Below are 18,020 nucleotides of genomic sequence, written 5' to 3'. Positions count from 1 at the left end.
GCAACATGAAAATTGATTTTCCAACGCCTGCCACTTAAAATTCATAATTTAAGATTTGCTTACATAATAATGTTCAACATAGTATTTAGGAAGTAGTGTCATCTGAAGTTCCACCAATAATTAGGGAATTGCACCCCTTATATCTGTTGGGATTCATTAATAATAACCAGACTTATGATGCATTATCTATTGTGCAATGTCCTACTAGACCAATTATAAATAAATTGGATGAATTCAGCAAAACTTTGTTCATACACTGATCTGACTTTGTTCATACGCTGAGCTGACTTAAGAACCAACAGTTCAGTAAGTGGACAAATGCAAATAAATTCCAATGATGGAAATGGAAACCAAAAGGATTATAGAATAAGGACACCTTCAATTTGTTATACGTTTCAACATTGGCAGCCAAAAGGTTCTGCAAAAGTGAACAAAACCTTAAACTTTAACAGCTTCAAATATGTCTTCCTGAAAGGCATGGTCATTAGAACCAGTACCGATTTGCACCAACTTTATGTCCAGACAGCAGCTGGACAATCTATCCCCGGGTCAACATTTAAGAATAGATTAAAAGAAAAGGTAGCTGGTTGAAGGAAAGGGGGATAAAAGGGACATGAGCAGTGGGTGGGCACATGGGATTAGGACTACTACTCGGGTCGAGGATAAATGCCTAAACTGCCGTGTTGTTGTAGCTTTCACGCAAGGTAATTCAAAATAATCACTGTAGCAGTCCTCCGTTCTGATGAAAGGTGTACACCCAAAATGTCAGAACCGATCTTTTCTCTTTATTTTAGGTCACGTCTGTTCCAGTGAGATCATTCAACACATTCAAGAAACACCACTGAGCCACAGCCAACTCTCAATATTACTCTTCCACCCTAGGACTATGTTTCGCAAGTCATGCCCTCCAGCTGCATAGATTTACATTTCAAAAAGAATTCAAAATGTATATATTGTTGCCATTGCCCAGACATGTATAGACTAAGCTATTGCAACAAGAAGTTGTTGGTTCAGTAGAATAAGCCTTCATTGGCATTTCACCTGCGACTTGCACTGACTTGGGTGGAGTCTCCAGGCAGAGTTTACTAAAAGGAGCAACTTTACACTCCTCTGTACAAAAAAACACATATGTTTCACAAGTTGCTAACAGATCACTTCAGGAGAAATACTTTCCTGCAAGAAAGAATCCAAACGGTGTGTGGCCTCACCCCCACCCCCCCACCCGCCGCCGACAGTGTCTGGTCCCTTCGCTGCAAGCTTTAGTATTTTTGGACGGTAATCTTTAAAAATTTCACAAGTAGAACTTGCTGCAAATCGAATTGCACAGCACAGAAAAAGAAATATGAATGAACTCATCGGGTTGGGCAATTAACTGCACCAGGAAATAGTACGCTAAGAAAACCAGAGAAGCGATAGTTAAAAAAACATAATTGGATACTTGTACACGAGTATACTATAGATATTCATCCAAAATAATAAACTATATGGAAATTTGAACAGTCCCACTGCTGCTGCCTGGGAATCTTCCACCATTTCCTCTTTTTTGTGGCTGAAGCATAATTTTCCGATTGCTATTTTACTCAACACTAAATGGCTACCTACTTAACTGATTGACGCCTACAACCTAGGCCTAGGATTGTTACACTGGAAAAGAATCACAGAAAAAAGTCACTTATCAAAACAAATGAACAGCTTGATTGGCAGGAAGAGTGGCAATGAGAGAGCCAGCAGGATAGATCACATTGTGGCAGAGCCACCAAAGGACTCAGAGCGGTTGTACATAATTCCTTTAACAGCGATGTAGTTACTGTCTGTGCCTGTACCTTTAATTACACTGTTTGACTGTACAATGCCAGTTACCTTTACAGCAAGTGATGACATCATGCCGTTAGTCACGTGATGCCCCAACGGCGGGAATAACGTGATGACGTCATGACGTCACTCTCCGGATCAGGGGAATCAGTCCTCGTGGAGTCCTCAGAGAGAATAGACCTGTTATTGATGTGTCCTAGCAGTTTCCAGTTTGAACTCGTTTGTTATCATTAAAGTTCATTAATTTAATTATCTGAGTCGAACTCAGTCTTTTGAGAAGAACCTCCGTTCCTACATTGGTGACCCCGACTTCTACGAACGATTTTTGTGGAAGATTCAACATGGACACGAACACCGTCACGCTGAAACTGCCACAGTTCTGGGAGCAACAACCAGACGCCTGGTTCATCCAGGCTGAAGCCCAGTTCGCCATCCGGAACATCAACGCGGATCAGACCCGTTATTATTACGTGGTCTCCGCCCTCGACAGCGCAACTGCATCTCGGATCATCAGCCTCGTCGGTAGTCCTCCTACTGACAGCAAGTATGATGCAATTAAGGCGCGGTTGCTGCAGGTTTTCGGGCTATCATAGTTGGAGCGTGCTCGCCGGCTCATCACACTGCCCGGCCTCGGGGATTCCAAACCGTCCGAGCTCATGAGCCAAATGCTCACGCTCTTGGGTGCTGAACTGGAATGTTTCATATTCCGGGAGCTTTTCCTCTACTAACTGCCTGAACAGGTTCAGGCTGCCCTGGCCAGCTCCGACATTACTGACTGCGCCAAGCTTGCAGCCGAAGCCGATAAGATTTTCACGGTTACCCAGCAGCGTTGCGCGGCCACGAGGCACCCACCCCGCACAGACGCGGTCCCGGCTTCTCCTACAGCGGGCTGGTGCTCCTACCACACCCATTTTGGCGCGAATGCACGATGCTGCCGTTCCCCCTGCAGTTTTTCGCCCCCCAAAAAAAACAAGGCGGCGCAGGCGGCATCCCTGGCGACGGATGACCAAATCTAACGGGTGTTCCGCAGTGGCAATGGCCGTCGGTTCTACGGGGAAACTCCTCTATATCACCGATTCCCTCTTGGGCCGCCATTTCCTTTGTGACACCGGGGCGCAGTGTAGCATTCTACCTGCGTCGAAGCTCGACACGCAGACTGGGAACCTCGGTTTTTCCCTCGTAGCGGCTAATGGCGCAGCTATTCGAACGTTCCGAAAGCGACGGGGTCGAAGTCCGTTTCGGCGGTCAGCGCATCTTTTGGGATTTCGTCACAGCTACAGTCTCTCAGCCTATCCTAGGGGCAGATTTTGTGTGTGCCAACAGCCCGCTAGTCGATGTCCGACACCACCGGTTGATCAACGCGGCCACCTTCCACTCGATCCCGTGTTTCCACGGTACCTCCGTGGCCCGTTCCATTGCTCGTGCTTTTCCTCCTCCAGATGATTTCACACGGCTCCTCGGGGAGTTTCCGGAGCTGACAAGGCCCACCTTCTCCTCTTCAGCGACGAAACATGGTGTTGAACATCACATCACCACTACTGGCTCCCCAGTTTATTCACGGGCTAGAAGGCTCGAACCCGGCAAGCTTGCAGCTGCGAAGGCGGAGTTCGCCACAATGGAGTGGCTCGGCATCATTAGGCGATCGAACAGTCCCTGGTCTTCGCCCCTCCACATCGTGCCGAAACCAGGCGGCGGCTGGCGGCCATGCGGTGACTACTGATGCCTCAACAACATCCCCACTCTGGATCGGTACCCGATCCCGCATATCCAGGACTTCTCGGCCCACTTGGCGGGAAATACTATCTTCTCTAAAGTCGACCTCATCTGTGGATATCACCAGGTTCCGGTGCACGCACAAGACGTTCCGAAAACCGCGGTCATCACCCCTTTTGGCCTCTGAGTTCCTGCAGATGCCGTTTGGCTTAAAGAACGCAGCACAGGCATTCCAGCGTTTAATGGACTCCGTCCTATGGGACCTGCATTTCCTTTTCGTCTACCTGGACGACATACTCAACGCCAGTGCCAGCAAGGAGGAGCACATCTCCCATTTGCGTTCCCTCTTTACGCGCCTCAGCCAGCACGGGTTAATCATCAACCCGGCCAAGTGTCAGTTCGGCCTACAACAAATCGACTTCCTGGGACACCGCATAACATCGGACGGCGCCGTCCCTTTGGCGACGAAGGTTGAGGCGGTTACTTCTTTCCCGCGGCCGTCGACAGTCAAGGCCTTGCAGGAGTTCCTGGGGAAGGTTAACTTCTACCACCGTTTCGTCCCCAAGGCGGCTCAACTCATGCAACCCTTGTTCGGGGTCCTCGAGGGCAAGTCCGGTAAAGATCCAATCAGCTGGACAGCTGAAATGATCCAGGCATTCGGTGACACCAAGAATGCTTTGGCCAACGCAACCATGCTGGCACACCCACTTCCAGGTGCTACCATCGCCCTTACCACCGACGCGTCAGACTACGCCATTGGTGCGATGCAAGAGCAATGGGTCAACGGCACGTGGCAACCGCTGGCGTTTTTCAGCCGTCAATTGCGAACAAATGAGAAAAGGTACAGCACCTTTGATAGGGAACTACTGGCCCTTTTCCTCGCCATTCGCCATTTCCGGTTTTTATTGGAGAGGCACCCCTTCACGGCTTTTGTTGACCACAAACCCCTTACGTTCGCCGTGGCCAAGACCACCGAACCATGGTCCACTCGTCAACAACGTCACTTGACGTTCATTTCCGAACTTACTATGGACATTCAACATGTGTCTGGTAAGGACAACCTGGTGGCAGATTGCCTCTCCCGTGCGACGGTCCACCTGGGGATCGATTACGCCCTCATGGCGAAAGATCAGGTTTCGGATTCGGAGGTCCAATCATATCGAACCGTTCCCTCCAGCTTCCAAGCGACCGACGTCGTCTTCCAGGACACAGGTGCCACGCTCCTTTGCGACGTTTCCATGGGAGTCCCTCATCCCATAGTGTCAGTTGAATGGCGCCGGAAGGTTTTTGATGCAATACACGGGTTGTCGCACCCAGGGATGAAGGCTTCGCAACGGCTTACGTCAGCCAAGTTCGTCTGGAAGGGGATGCACATCGATGTCCGTGACTGGGCTAATATCTGCGTCGTATGCCAGAAGGCCAAAGTCCAGCGTCATGTCAAGGCTCCAGTAGCTGCATTCATTGCTCCGGAGCGTCGTTTCGACCATGTGCATGTGGACCTTGTGGGGCCGCTTCCGCCTTCTCAAGGTTATACTCATCTCCTTACCATAGTGGACCGCACCACTAGGTGGCCAGAGGCAATTCCTGTGGTTTCCACCACGTCGGCAGGCGTCGCTAGAGCTTTCATCTCCTGTTGGGTCGCCCATTTCGGAGTACCGGCGGACATTACCTCGGACCGCGGGCCGCAGTTTTCCTCGGATCTTTGGAATGCTGTGGCTCAGGGGCTCGGTACCAAGCTTCATCGCACCACCGCCTACCATCCTCAGGCAAACGGCCTTTGTGAGCGATTCCACAGGTTGCTTAAAGCCTCTCTGTGGGCCAGTCTTCAAGGCACAGGATGGGTGGACAGACTCCCATGGGTCCTGTTGGGTCTCCGTACGGCGCCCAAAGATGATCTACAATCGTCTTCAGCTGAACTCGTCTATGGCCAGCCGCTCCGGGTGCTAGGATATTTCCTCCCTTCGGCCACATAGCCATGGTCCGCCTCCCGGCAACTCGTTCGCCACCAAGAAATGGTCAGATGCTTTGCCCCGATCCCTACGTCCAATCACTGTTTGCAGACCTCTTACGTGCCACCGGGACTGAAGAATGCGGAGTATGTCTTCATGCGACACGACGCTCACCAGGATCCACTCAAGCCTCCTTACACTGGTCCTTTCCACGTCATCAAACCGGATGACAAATCCTTTTTGGTCGACGTCGGAGGGAAACCGGATCACATCTCAGTGGACCGCTTGAAGCCGGCTCATCTGGACCTGGATCACCCGGTCGTAGTCGCTCAACCACCCAAACGTGGCCGACCGCCCGTGGCCGCCGCACCTGATCAACCAAAGCCGCCTGACATCCCGCCTGCTCAGCCACCACCGTCTGCCAACACGTCCACCAGTCGTCAGTTTCCTCTACCAGGGTATCGAAGTCGATCGGACAGGCTCATCAGGCCTCCTCCTCGCCTAACCTTTTCTGTTAAAGACAATTCTGGGGGGGGGGGGGTGCGCATGTGGCGGAGCCACCAAAGGACTCAGAGCGGTTGTACATAATTCCTTTAACAGCGATGTAGTTACTATCTGTACCTGTACCTTTAATTACACTGTTTATCAGTTACCTTTACAGCACGTGATGACGTCATGACGTCACTCTCCAGATCAGGAGATCAGTCCTCGTGGAGTCCCGAGAGAGAATTTATTGTTATTGATGTGCCCTAGCAGTTTCCAGTTTGAACTCGCTTGTTATCATTAAAGTTCATTAATTTAATTATCTGAGTCGAACTCAGTCTTTTGATAGGAACCTCCGTTCCTACAACATGTTTAAAAAATGTCAGAGAAATATTCTCTTCCGTGTAATCCCCAATAGGCTACAATAAAACAGACCCAACATAGCACAGAGGACACAGTCAGTATCTAATAAATCATTTACTAATGCAGGCATTTTCAGCAGAAACAATCATTTTAGTATGAACACCAGTACAATACGGTCATTAAGTGGTTAAAGAGTGTAACAGTCAATGTCAGCATAAAGAAAAAATATCCAAAACTGTGTATAATAAAATTCCCTGCATGCCTTGGTTGCTGGGGTGAGCACTACAGTTTTATAGAAAAACATTATAAAGTGCTCTTTGTAACAGTCTGTGGGTCACAGTAATGACCTCTGACACTATGCATTCTGTTTGAGCAAAGCTGTTTCAGGTCACAATGGCCACACAGACTGGAAGCAAGGAGGAAATATCTCAAAACCCACTTCAGAATACACAAAATATAGTTATTAAAATGATAAAATGTCAAATGATTACATTGTTTTAAGTCAGGAATTAAATTTTATTTTTACAACCTTTAAAAAAAGTTAATAGAACCAAAGCCTTTATTAAGAAAGTATTTGTTGAATTTGCACTCTCTTTATTGTCCCCCTAACTGCACCTCTTATATTTCCAGTGAGGTGCTCTTACCAGCAAGGATGCAGGTTCTGGCCTGGTTCCACAGAAACCATTCATATCAGAACTGCTTTCAACTGGGAGGTTTTGTATGGGTTTGTGGCTGGACCTTCTTCAGATTTTCCCACTGCCTTATTGATAGCTTGAACGAGACAAGCAACTCGTTGTCTATGGGAAGCCTGCAGTAACAGAGACCGAAATTCAAACAGGAGGATGCAGAGAAACTCCAGTATGATTTGGACAGGTTGGGTGATTGGGCAGATGCAGTATAATGTGGATAAATGCGAAGTTATCCACTTCGGTGGCAAAAACAAGACGACAGATTATCTGAATGGCAATAGATTGGGAAAAGGGGAAGTGCAACGAGACCTGGGTGTCCTTGTGCACCGGTTGCTGAAGGTAAGCATGCAGGTGCAGAAGGCAAATGGTATGTTGGCCTTCATAGCGAGAGGATTCGAGTACAGGAGCAAGGAAGTCTTGCTGCAGTTGTAGAGGGCCTTGGTGAGACCACACCTTGAGTATTGTGTGCAGTTTTGGTCACCTTATCTGAAGAAGGATGTTCTTGCCATGGAGAGAGTGCAGCGAAGATTCATCAGACTGATACCTGGGATGGCAGGAATGACGTATGAGGAGAGATTAGGTCGATTAGGCTTATATTCGCTAGAGTTTAGAAGAATGAGGGGTAATCTCATTGAATCTTATAACATTTTAACAGGACTAGATAGACTAGATGCAGGAAGGTTGTTCCCAATGGCGGGGGAGTCGAGAACCATGGGTCACAGTCTAAGGATAAGGGGTAAGCCATTTAGGACTGAGATGAGGAGGAATTTCTTCACCCAGAGAGTGGTGAACCTGTGGAATTCTCTACCCAGAAGGCTGGGGCATGGTGAAGCACTGTACCACTGGAAAGCAATTTCTTCAAGTCAAACCCTTCCTGAAATATATAGACATATACACACTCATACAGGATGTCAACTGTTTGCAACCAAACGACAATGCTTTCCAGGCTTTTGAGAAGTACAGTGAATCTTCAACACTCCAGCATGGCTTCACTTAGAATGTGACACCATGACATCGGAGTGACTTATTTACCCACAAGGTCCAGTTGAAATAGATTTTGTTTCCAGCCAAAATATTTATATTATCCCCAATATCACTGTACTTTGGAGATACAAACAAGTAGGCATTTAACAAGTAGAAATATTGTACAAAAGCGAAACACTGCGGATGCTGGAAATCTGTAATAAAAACAGAAAGTGCTGGAAATACTCAGCAGGTCAGGCAGCGTCTGTGGAGAGAGAAACAGAGTTAATGTTTCAGGTTGATGACCTTTTTTTCAGAACTGGAAAAAGTTAGAGGTATAACAGATTTTAAGCAGGGGGCAGGGAAAGGGGGATGGGGAGGAAAGAACAAAAAGGAAAGTCTGTGCTAGGGTGGATGGCAGGAGAGATTAAATGATAAAGGTATGATTGTACAAAGCAAACGGTGATGGTAATGGGACAAGTAAAGAAACAAAAGATGGGTCGAGAAGAGTTGTAAGTGAGAATAGCAGAAACATTTGCCATCTGAAAAAATGGGGGCAGAGGTTATGCTCTGAAAATGTTGAACTCAATGTCGAGATAAGTTGCTGTTCCTCGTGCTTACATTGAGCTTCGTTGGAAGAGTGCAAGGCCAAGGACAGAGCGGGAGTAGAGCAGTGAATTAAAGCGACAGGCAACATGGCTGATTACCTGACCATGGTAAAGGATAGCAAACTGAGAAAAACCTTGACAATGTACAGACTTAGTGAACATAGCCTGGCGATCGAAAAAGGTAGACACAGACAGACCCGGCTACCAAGAGAGGACAGGCTATGTTCTCACTGCAGTCAGGGAGTGCTGGAGACAGAGATGCACTTCCTCACAGCTTGTAGAAAATATCAGGGCATAAAGGGAGAATTTCTACCCAAAATTCACAAAAATATGCCCGGAATTCAGAAATTTGAATGACGACCAAAAACTCCCATACCTACTAAGGGAAGAGAGAAATTGTGTAACCTTAGCGGCACACTATGTTACAGCTTGCCATAAACACGGTGGCACAGTGGTTAGCACTGTTGCCTCACAGCGCCAGAGACCCAGGTTCGAATCCGGCCTTGGCTGACTGTGTGTGTGGAGTTTGCACATTCTCCCCGTGTTTGCGTGGGTTTCCTCCAGGTGCTCCGGTTTCCTCCCACAGTCCAAAGATGTGCGGGTTAGGTTGATTGGCTATGATAAATTGACCCTTAGTGTTAGGGGGATTAAATACGGGGGGTTACGAGGATAGGGTGGGATATGTGTTGGTGTAGGGGTTACGGGGATCGGGTGGGATATGTGTCGGTGCAGGCTCGATGGGCCGAAATGGCCTCTATCTGCATTGTGGGGTTTCTGTGCAACAGAGGGACAACCACTAAATATAAGAGTATATACAAATTATATGAATGTATATTTATACACTCAGGGATATATCTATTTATACACTATGGATAGATCTGTATTTATGTGTTCAACCATGAATGTTTTTCAATGCTTTGGCAACATAAGATGTACCTTGTCATGCCAATAAAGCGATTTGAATTGAATTGAATTGACAGGCAACCGGAAGCTCAGGGTCACACTTGCGGACTGAATGGAGGTGTTCCACAAAGTGGTCACTCAATCTTCATTTGGTCTCCCCAATGTAGATGAGACTGCATAGTGAGCAGCGAATACAGTATACTAAATTGTAAGTACAAGTAAATTGCTGTTTCACCCGGAAGGAGTGTTTGGGACCCTGGACAGTGGGCAGGGAGGAGGTAAGAGGGCAGGTGTTGCATCTCCTGTGCTTGCACGGGAAGATGCAATGGGAAGGGGAGGGGGTGATAGAGGAATGGACCAGGGTGCCGTGGAGGGAATGATCCCTTCGGTAGGAATGCTGAACAGGGGAGGGGGGGGGGGAAGATGTGTTTGGTGATGGGAATCACACTGGAGGTGGTGGTAAATAATCCATTGAATGTGGAGGCTGGTGGGGTGGAAGCTGAGGACAAGGGGAACCCGATCGTGGTTCTGGGAGGATGGGGAAAGGGCGAGAGCAGAAGTAGTGCAGGAAATGGAATGGACATGGTTGAGCGCCATGTCAACCACAGTAGAGGGGAATCCTCGGTTGAGGAAAAAGGAAGACATATCCGAAGCACTAGTATAGAAGCCAGCATCAGAGCTGATGCGACAGAGACAGAGAAACGCCAACTCTGTTTCTCTCGCCACAGATGCTGCCTTTCCTGTTGAGTATTTCCAGCACTATTATTAGAAATATTACATCATGGGTTTAAGAATTTTAACACCCAAATGTACATTTTAATGCAAGAAAATGCAACACTTCATAATGAACTCATTCTATTTTATTTAATGTCTCATGCTTCCTCCATCTCTTAGATTTTCCCCCCACACCACACATTGCTTGGAAGGGCACACCACTGATCCCTGGGACATCCCACTCAGTACTTTGCTCAACTGACATTTCTCCCCTTATGCACACTGTTTACCTTGAATTCCCACCGCATTCAATTTCAACAGCAGCCTTGTGTGAGGAATTTTATCAAAGGCTTTTTGGAAATCTATGTACACCACCTCATAGTTTATCACTGTCAATTTGGAATGTCAGTCCCTCAAAAATATTGAAAAGGAGGTTAATCAGACAAAATCTTCCCTTCATGTTAACTGGTACATTAAGATTATTTTCATACAGCTAGTCCTCTAGTTTGCTTCTGATAAGCAATTGCGTTATTTTACTATATATTGAAGTAATTTATTGTGCGAAAGATTAGAGTTGCCAACCTATGCCACTGAATCATTAATATAATGTGACAATGCCATCCACACGTTTATACAATTTCTTAGATCATGTTTAAAAGTTTCAGATCAAGCACTCGTTTGGAGCTATATTCATTTATAGCTACTTCAATCTTGTAGCAGTTTTAATATCCTGAAAGCTTCTTAGAATAAATACTGAAGTGGCATTATTATAAAGCAGCAAATTACCATCCATCAATATATAGAGAAAGAACCAACACAAGGGAAAGGATTTAACCATCACTCAATATTTACATGTTTAGCAGTATGGTGTTGTTGCTGCGGTGACATTCTATGCCTTTATTAGATTAACAGTATATAGATGACGAGGCTCCACCAGTATTGTCTGCATGCCGTCAGCACAGTATGAGGATCCATACATAAAAGTTGGTAGCGATTGAAACAAATGGAGTAAAGCATTTGAGCTGCTTCAATCATTTCCGCTTGGCAAGTCGCCCTTGAACCTGACAATTTTGACATTAATTCTTAGCAACGGAAGTCAAGTACCAATTAACCATTACATTTCCTGTTATTAACATTTGCGCCAGCACTTGATATTTTTCTACTTTTGAGATGTCAATATTTCCTAATTCAATTAAGCATAATGAATAACAGGTTTTAAAACTGAAAATAGCTCTCCTTGGGTCGAGGAGGAGGTTACGTGTGACCTTAACTAAAAATATGCAAGAGAATAGTGGATGCCCAGGAGAGTGCAGCAGGCAGTGATCTCATTCAAAGATTCAGGTGATACCATTAAATGAGAGAAGCTGGAATACTTTGCATTACTAGAATCCTTAAGAGATGATCAATGGCTGTAAACCACTCCCATTTTCCACATCTATTGTGAAGTACGTGAGGGCAGTTTTATTTTCTCCGCTCTTTCCGTCCTGCACAATCCACGGGTGTGATGCATGACGACATCTACACTGAGGGACTAACAACCGAGAGTAATCGCGGCTTGTTTACTGAATGTTATTAGCAGTCAGAATACACTGTAGTTATATTGTGAAATTCATTGCTGTAGTAATTGCCATGAAAACAGTCCCTTCCCATCACAAGATCACATCACTTATTTTCATCTAAACCACATCACATGGCCTGGAAATAGTAACAAATTGAACATTCATAATGACAGTAGTGGGGAACTGACTGGTTTGGTGGGGATGGTGGTTGGTTGGTTGGTTGGGGGTCGGGGGGGGGGGGGGAAGGAAGAAAAGAAACGTTAATGGAAGTAAACAGAAAGTAGCAGCTTAGGAAGAGAGTTAAAGAATGGCCAGGAGCATGGCGTTTGCTGTGAGGCAACTTCAGCCTTCTAATCAATATAGAAACAAAATCAAAATTTCCTCTTGCAGTTACTGATGTTACTGGAACTCCACATTCACATTATGACCTTAACAGAATCCCTGGCATAGACTCCTCTCAGTCTAAAATGTTAAAAAAAATACTGCAATTCATTCCAAAGCGGCTATCAAATTTCTTGGCAAAATGTTTCACATGATCAAACATCATTTTCAACCGCATTTAAGTGGCACTTTTATTACATGGCCAAGTAATTGCAATTGTAAAACAACTTTTGACTATAGTTAAGGTTAAACTCAATACTAGCATGACAAATAATGGTGTCCTCCCACTGTTAAACTCAAGAAATTAGATTTTAAATGAATGCCTTCTCCTACTGCATTGACATATTTCCCGTTATTGGAATATGAACATTTTTATGACTTTAATAAGAGAATGTCAAGTGAAGAAAGGGGAAAAAAATGCAAACAAATGGAATTACTTTTATGGAAAAGCTCACGATGAATATTTTAAAAACTGTGTCACAGGCTGCTGCCACTGTCGGCTGCCAGCATTCAACCTCAGTCCCTTCCTTATTTGGAACACAGTTCCAAATCACGGTGCAAACTATACATTTAGCTTTTTGTAAACCTGTCGGTCAGATAATACAGGAAAAAGACACTTCATGCCCATTCTTTAACAGTAACTCTCTTGAAGTTTACAAACTGCAGTTCTGGGTCTGTGGCAGAATTATGAGCAACACATTCCTCTCTGCCCCCAGTCTAAATCGTTATAGTTTAGACATTGAGATGCATGTAGAGATTTAACTTCTTGTTGACAAAAAAAGTTATAAGATTTGCTGATACAAAACACAAGACATATATGAAAAAAAACTTCATTATCCGACAATCTGCATACCATTTTTGAAGACTCAATAATTTCTAGTAGGAAGCCGAAATGAAAGACAGACACTGTCTGCTCAGAAAAGGAATCTTGGCCAGCAAAATACAAACTTCAAATGGAACAGCTACCAGAGTTAGCAGTAAGCACATAAAAAAAGGATTCTGAAATAAAAAGTTCTGTAACCTACCTGAAATTCTGACTCTGTCCATTAGTACAAACAGCATTTACAGTAGTATCCACAGCAATATTGTCTATCGTATCAAGAGTTGGCTTTCTACAAGTGTCTATTCCGATACAATTTCTTCAATCTGTGCAATCATGAATGCACCATATTACCACATTACCATGTGCTGATCATATGTTTGTACCACACACTGAAGCAGCATTGTCAGCTTGTGGCTTAAAAACTGAGCACGTGACTACATTCATAAGCTTAAAATAACCTACCAGGAGGAGGCAACTGTATATCTTAAAATATATATCTGCAGAGTGCAATTCTACTGATAATCATTTTTTTTTTTTTTTAAATAAAATATTTGAAGTGTCCAAATTCAATTACAAAGGTGGACTGGAGTTGAAAATTGAATTATTGCAATATGGGCTGCAATACTATTGCAGCATTTACCTTCAAGGAAAGATTTAGTTTATGCATTTCCATGAAATGGTCTCAGAGCAGAATGACAATTATATAGAGAATAAAAAATGAGTGGGAGTATGATACTGGGCTCCAACTTGCTGGAAGGAATTGTGATGAAGTTTTAACCCACAAGAGGGTTACTCAAAGCAATTAATAAATACTTCAGGAAGTGAGGCTACATTACAGCCTGTAACAGTTCCACAAGTCTTAGTTCACATTAAGTAAAATGTACTATTTCTCAGCACTTGCATTTTTAACCCAATGCCTGTGCAGCAGTTTGAGGCCATTAGAACAAATTTGTTAGAATGATCTCTATACACACATCAGGTGACAGAATGGCAAATAATAAATGCACCCGGTAATAGGATCACACGACAAGAAAAAAGACTTGCATTTCTAGAGTGCCTTTCACGACCTCAAGATGTCCCAAAACAATTTACAACCAATTAAGTACTTTTTTGAAGTGTAGTTACTGTTGTAATGTAGGAAACATGGCAGCCAATTGTGCACAGCAAGCTCCCACAAATAGCAATGTGATAATGACCAGGTAAGCTGTTTTTATTTATGTTGATTGAGATTAATATTGGCCAGGACACCAGGGATAATTCCCCAGCTCCTCTTCAAAATAGTGCCATGGGATATTTTATGTCCACCTGAAAGCACAGACGGGGCCTCGTTTTAAAGTCTCATCTGAAAGATGGCACCTCTGACAGTGCAGCACTCCCTCAGCACAGCAGGGGAGCTTCAGTCTAGATTTTTGAGCTCAAGTCTATGGAGTGGGACTTGAACCCACAACCTTCTGACTCAAAGGCCAAGAGGGAATTAAGATGGTATTTTCTTGCAGTGCAAGCTATATATTATATAGAAAAGAGAGGATGCTGGTAAAATGTTACAAGGCTGTAGCCCGAGGAGTGATGACATGATTAAATGCAAGATCAAAGGTGAAGCTATTGATCATGCTCTTGTAAATGCTACTATTCTGTTGCAACTTTCAACACACCCACACATTATAATGTAAACAATTTTTAAAAACAAACATTTTCAGAGCTTGCTCATAAGAATTTGAATTTGTATCCTTGACGTTTCACCGCTACGATTGCCAAGTTTATCTTTTATTTAAATTTGTTTTATGGGATGTGGGCGTCGCTGGCAAGGCCAGCATTTATTGCCCATCCCCAATTGCCCTCGAGAAGGTGGTGGTGAGCCGCCGCCTTGAACCGCTGCAGTCCCTGTGGTGAAGGTACTCCCACAGTGCTAGTAGGGAGTGAGTTTCAGGATTATGACTCAGCGATGATGAAGGATCAGCGATATACTTCTAAGTCAGGATGGTGTGTGACTTGGAGGGGAACTTGGAGGTGGTGGTGTTCCCACGCATCTGCTGCCCTTGTCCTAGGTGGAAGAGGTTGCGGGTTTGGGAGGTGCTGCCGAAGTCTGTCCAACTCCTTGTCTAGTGACAGGAAGTAGGGGTGTTCTATAGCCTATAGCCAGAAGGCGAGAGGTCACAGTCACATTATTTCTCAGTAGAATCTATTCTTCCTGTCAACCAATGCCAGTTGACAGGAAGAATAGATTTTACTGATAATGAATTTTTTTTTTTTTTTTTTTTTATAAAAAGGCAGTCCTGCAGATATTATACTGCAGTAGTATTATGAGGCTATAATACTCAAATTTTGAACATGAAGGAGAATTTTTCATTAAAAAAAATGCTGGAGTTTGTTGCAGGCCCACAACTATTTCAGCAATTAGAATATCGTTTTCAAACATTGCGGGAAATTTACCATGCTTTGTGTTTCTATTCCTTTCTGTTCTCATTATTTCTGTCCTCCTCTCCCCCACTGTTGCTAGCAGCAACAATCCCAAATAATGTTACCGATTTAAAGTTGGTTGCTTTTTTTTTAATAAAAGAGGGAACAGAATGACAGGGATTTCATATGGTACCGTGGAGTAGTAACATGCAAGCTTGCCGCTCGAACATCTTGGGCTGGATTTTACCAGCCCTGAGGAGGCGGGACTGCTGGGAAAGTCAAAAAGAATGGGAGCGGGTCCCGAACCCACTCCCAACCAATCTTCCCGGGAGTCGGGTCCCCGATTTGCGCAGAGACCCGACTCCCTGCGGCGGGAAGAGGATTATAGCAGGTAATTAACAGGCAGTCAAGAGGCTTTTTCCCCATTTTGAGACTTCTGCTGTGGGCTTCCCGATGTCAGGGAACCCCACGAGGGTAGGTGAGGCATGCTGTGGGTCTGTTATGTTGGTGTACAGGTGACAGCTGCAGAAGTGGTGTGAAGGATGCAATGGGATACTGGTGAGTATCAGATGTAAGGAAATGTTGGAAGTCATTTTTAATGTGTTTAGATTTTTCTGTAGGTGGCTAGCTTTGAAGTGTTTGTGTGGCCTCACCTCATTGGGAGAAGTGACAGATCGCTTCTGCACCCTCACTTGCAGTTGCCATCTGTTTCATCCTAAGGAGAGAGTCACTGGAGAGCTTAGGTGCAAGGGCTCATCTGTGTACAGTGATTGTCAGTGTTTGACAGCAACTCAATGCTGTCAAACACTGTCAAATCACCTATCAAAAATTTATGGTTCATGTGCCTTTAAAAAAACCGGCAGATGAAGTGTCATCAACTGACACCGGCTTTCCTTTAATTGGCCGGCAAGCCCGCAGGGTAGGCTTAACAAGGCCAATCAGGGGAAAATAGCGTCTGTGCATCGGATGTTGCTGGGGGTGGGACTAGAACCTGGAATGCAGCAGTCCTGCCCCCAACGCGTCTCGATGAGTAAAATCCAGCCCCTTGTGTGCAATATCAGTGGTGCTGCTAAGGAAAGAGAGGCACTGAGTGGAAGCTGGAACCCTTTTCCATACAGAGGGAAATTCAAACCAAGCCATCCTTACATAGATCCCGACTCATTAGTAACAAAGCAGCATCTGCGGAGGCCGAGGAGGTAGTAATCTGACTGCCAAAATTTAAGAAAATGTAAAAGGAAAGATAAGGCAGAGATTAGGATGTTAAACCAAGGAACATTAATTTATAGGAATAAAAGGTTTTACTAAAAAAGTTTTAAAAAAAACACAATGGGAGGAATTTTAACCTAAAAAGGGCGAGTTGGGGTGTGGGGGTAGTTAGTATTAAAAAAAAATTGAAATCCCGAACTGAATCCTCCATCAACCCACCCACTTCCGGTTTAACGGAGACAGGACCCAGGGGGAGGGTGGCAGGCAGCCAACCCGCAGGCAGGAGGCGGGCCATCTATTTAAATATTATAATGAGGCTGGAAACCTCTTCTTTAACCTCTATTTTGTATTTAACTGTAGCTGGTCTGGTTTGGTTTTACACACTTCGTAAAGCTCGCCAGCTACAGCAAGGCGGGGACTGCTGCATCCAGGAGGCAAGTGCCTTTACACCTACCTCCAGGGGCCCTGCCTAACCCACGCCCCATGATCAGAGATGTTCCCATGAGGCCTCTGTTTGTCACCAACCCCTCCCCCACCCCGATCCCCTTCGGATTAAAAAAATATATTGATAGTTATTTTTCTTGTGCAGCCATTATCCAATTGGTGCAAATCAGGCATTTTACCTCACCAACCAGGTTTCAGCCCTGCATTCCTGTTTCTTGTGTCAAGTACTGGCAAAGGTTGTGGTGGTAGATTCAGATGAGAACAAATCAGCCCATGGCACTTGGCTGTGCACACACTGTATCAACTTACTAGCACAAGTGCACCAGCCAATATAAGGCAGGTTGAATCAATGCTGTGTTGGCATGAAATGCATTGGATTCTCCAGATTGTCTCCACTCCAGCTATTATATTTGAGCGGAGTCAGTGCAACCCCTATACTGAGGCAATTACCTTGGTCAAAGAAAAGCAGGAGATGTGGAGTCAGCTGCTGTAAAAATTATATAAAAACGTGTACTCCAATACAGGCAGTTAAAAATTTAAGACATTAATATTAATTTCTCCTACACCGAGATTTCCACCCCGCTGTTTTTATTTTAAGAATTGTCAGTGAAATTGGGGCACTCTATGGGATCTCAAATTTCATTTTTTTTGTTCTTCTGCAGGTACGCAGTGTCAATACACTATTAATAAATTGCCTAAATGGCTGCCATTGAATTTTGTCCCTGTTGTATGAATTGCCACAAAAGAAAGTCCCATCCGTAGATTTAAAGACGACAAGCTGAGGTTACCCGAACATCAACATTGATTGCCACTTCTGACATGAGCAAAGGTTACATTAAACAAAATTGAGTTAGTGATTATTTAGCATGCCCACAATTATGGGGTTGTTCTCCAAAGAGGTCATTCAGCATTCTTACAAGTTTGGTCACAGTGGTTGAAAATACAATATTCTGACTAGATTAATGCTGTACTTCGAGTACATTCAGATTTGATGGAGTACACAGTTAGTTTGA

General features: G+C 44.7%; 1 protein-coding gene across 3 annotated transcripts in view; it reads right to left on the bottom strand.

Moving 5' to 3' along the window:
- LOC147102756 (neuronal-specific septin-3-like) overlaps positions 1–18,020 on the bottom strand; it is a 299,156-nt gene that overhangs the window by 229,883 nt on the left and 51,253 nt on the right. Inside the window, exon 1 of one of the 3 annotated variants that reach the window (XM_085963520.1) lies at positions 13,163–13,363. The exons of the other annotated variants lie outside the window; for them this stretch is intronic. Within the exon in view, the coding sequence (XP_085819646.1) occupies positions 13,163–13,199 (37 nt within the window). The 5' untranslated portion in view covers positions 13,200–13,363. Of the gene's footprint in view, positions 1–13,162; positions 13,364–18,020 lie in introns of those variants that run through there. 3 annotated transcript variants of the gene reach the window in all.

The sequence above is a fragment of the Somniosus microcephalus genome, chromosome 21 (assembly GCF_052327205.1).
Source record: "Somniosus microcephalus isolate GS21.2 chromosome 21, FLI_Smic_1.0, whole genome shotgun sequence".
NCBI lineage: Eukaryota > Metazoa > Chordata > Chondrichthyes > Squaliformes > Somniosidae > Somniosus > Somniosus microcephalus.
This window is presented reverse-complemented; position numbering and strand designations above follow the sequence as displayed.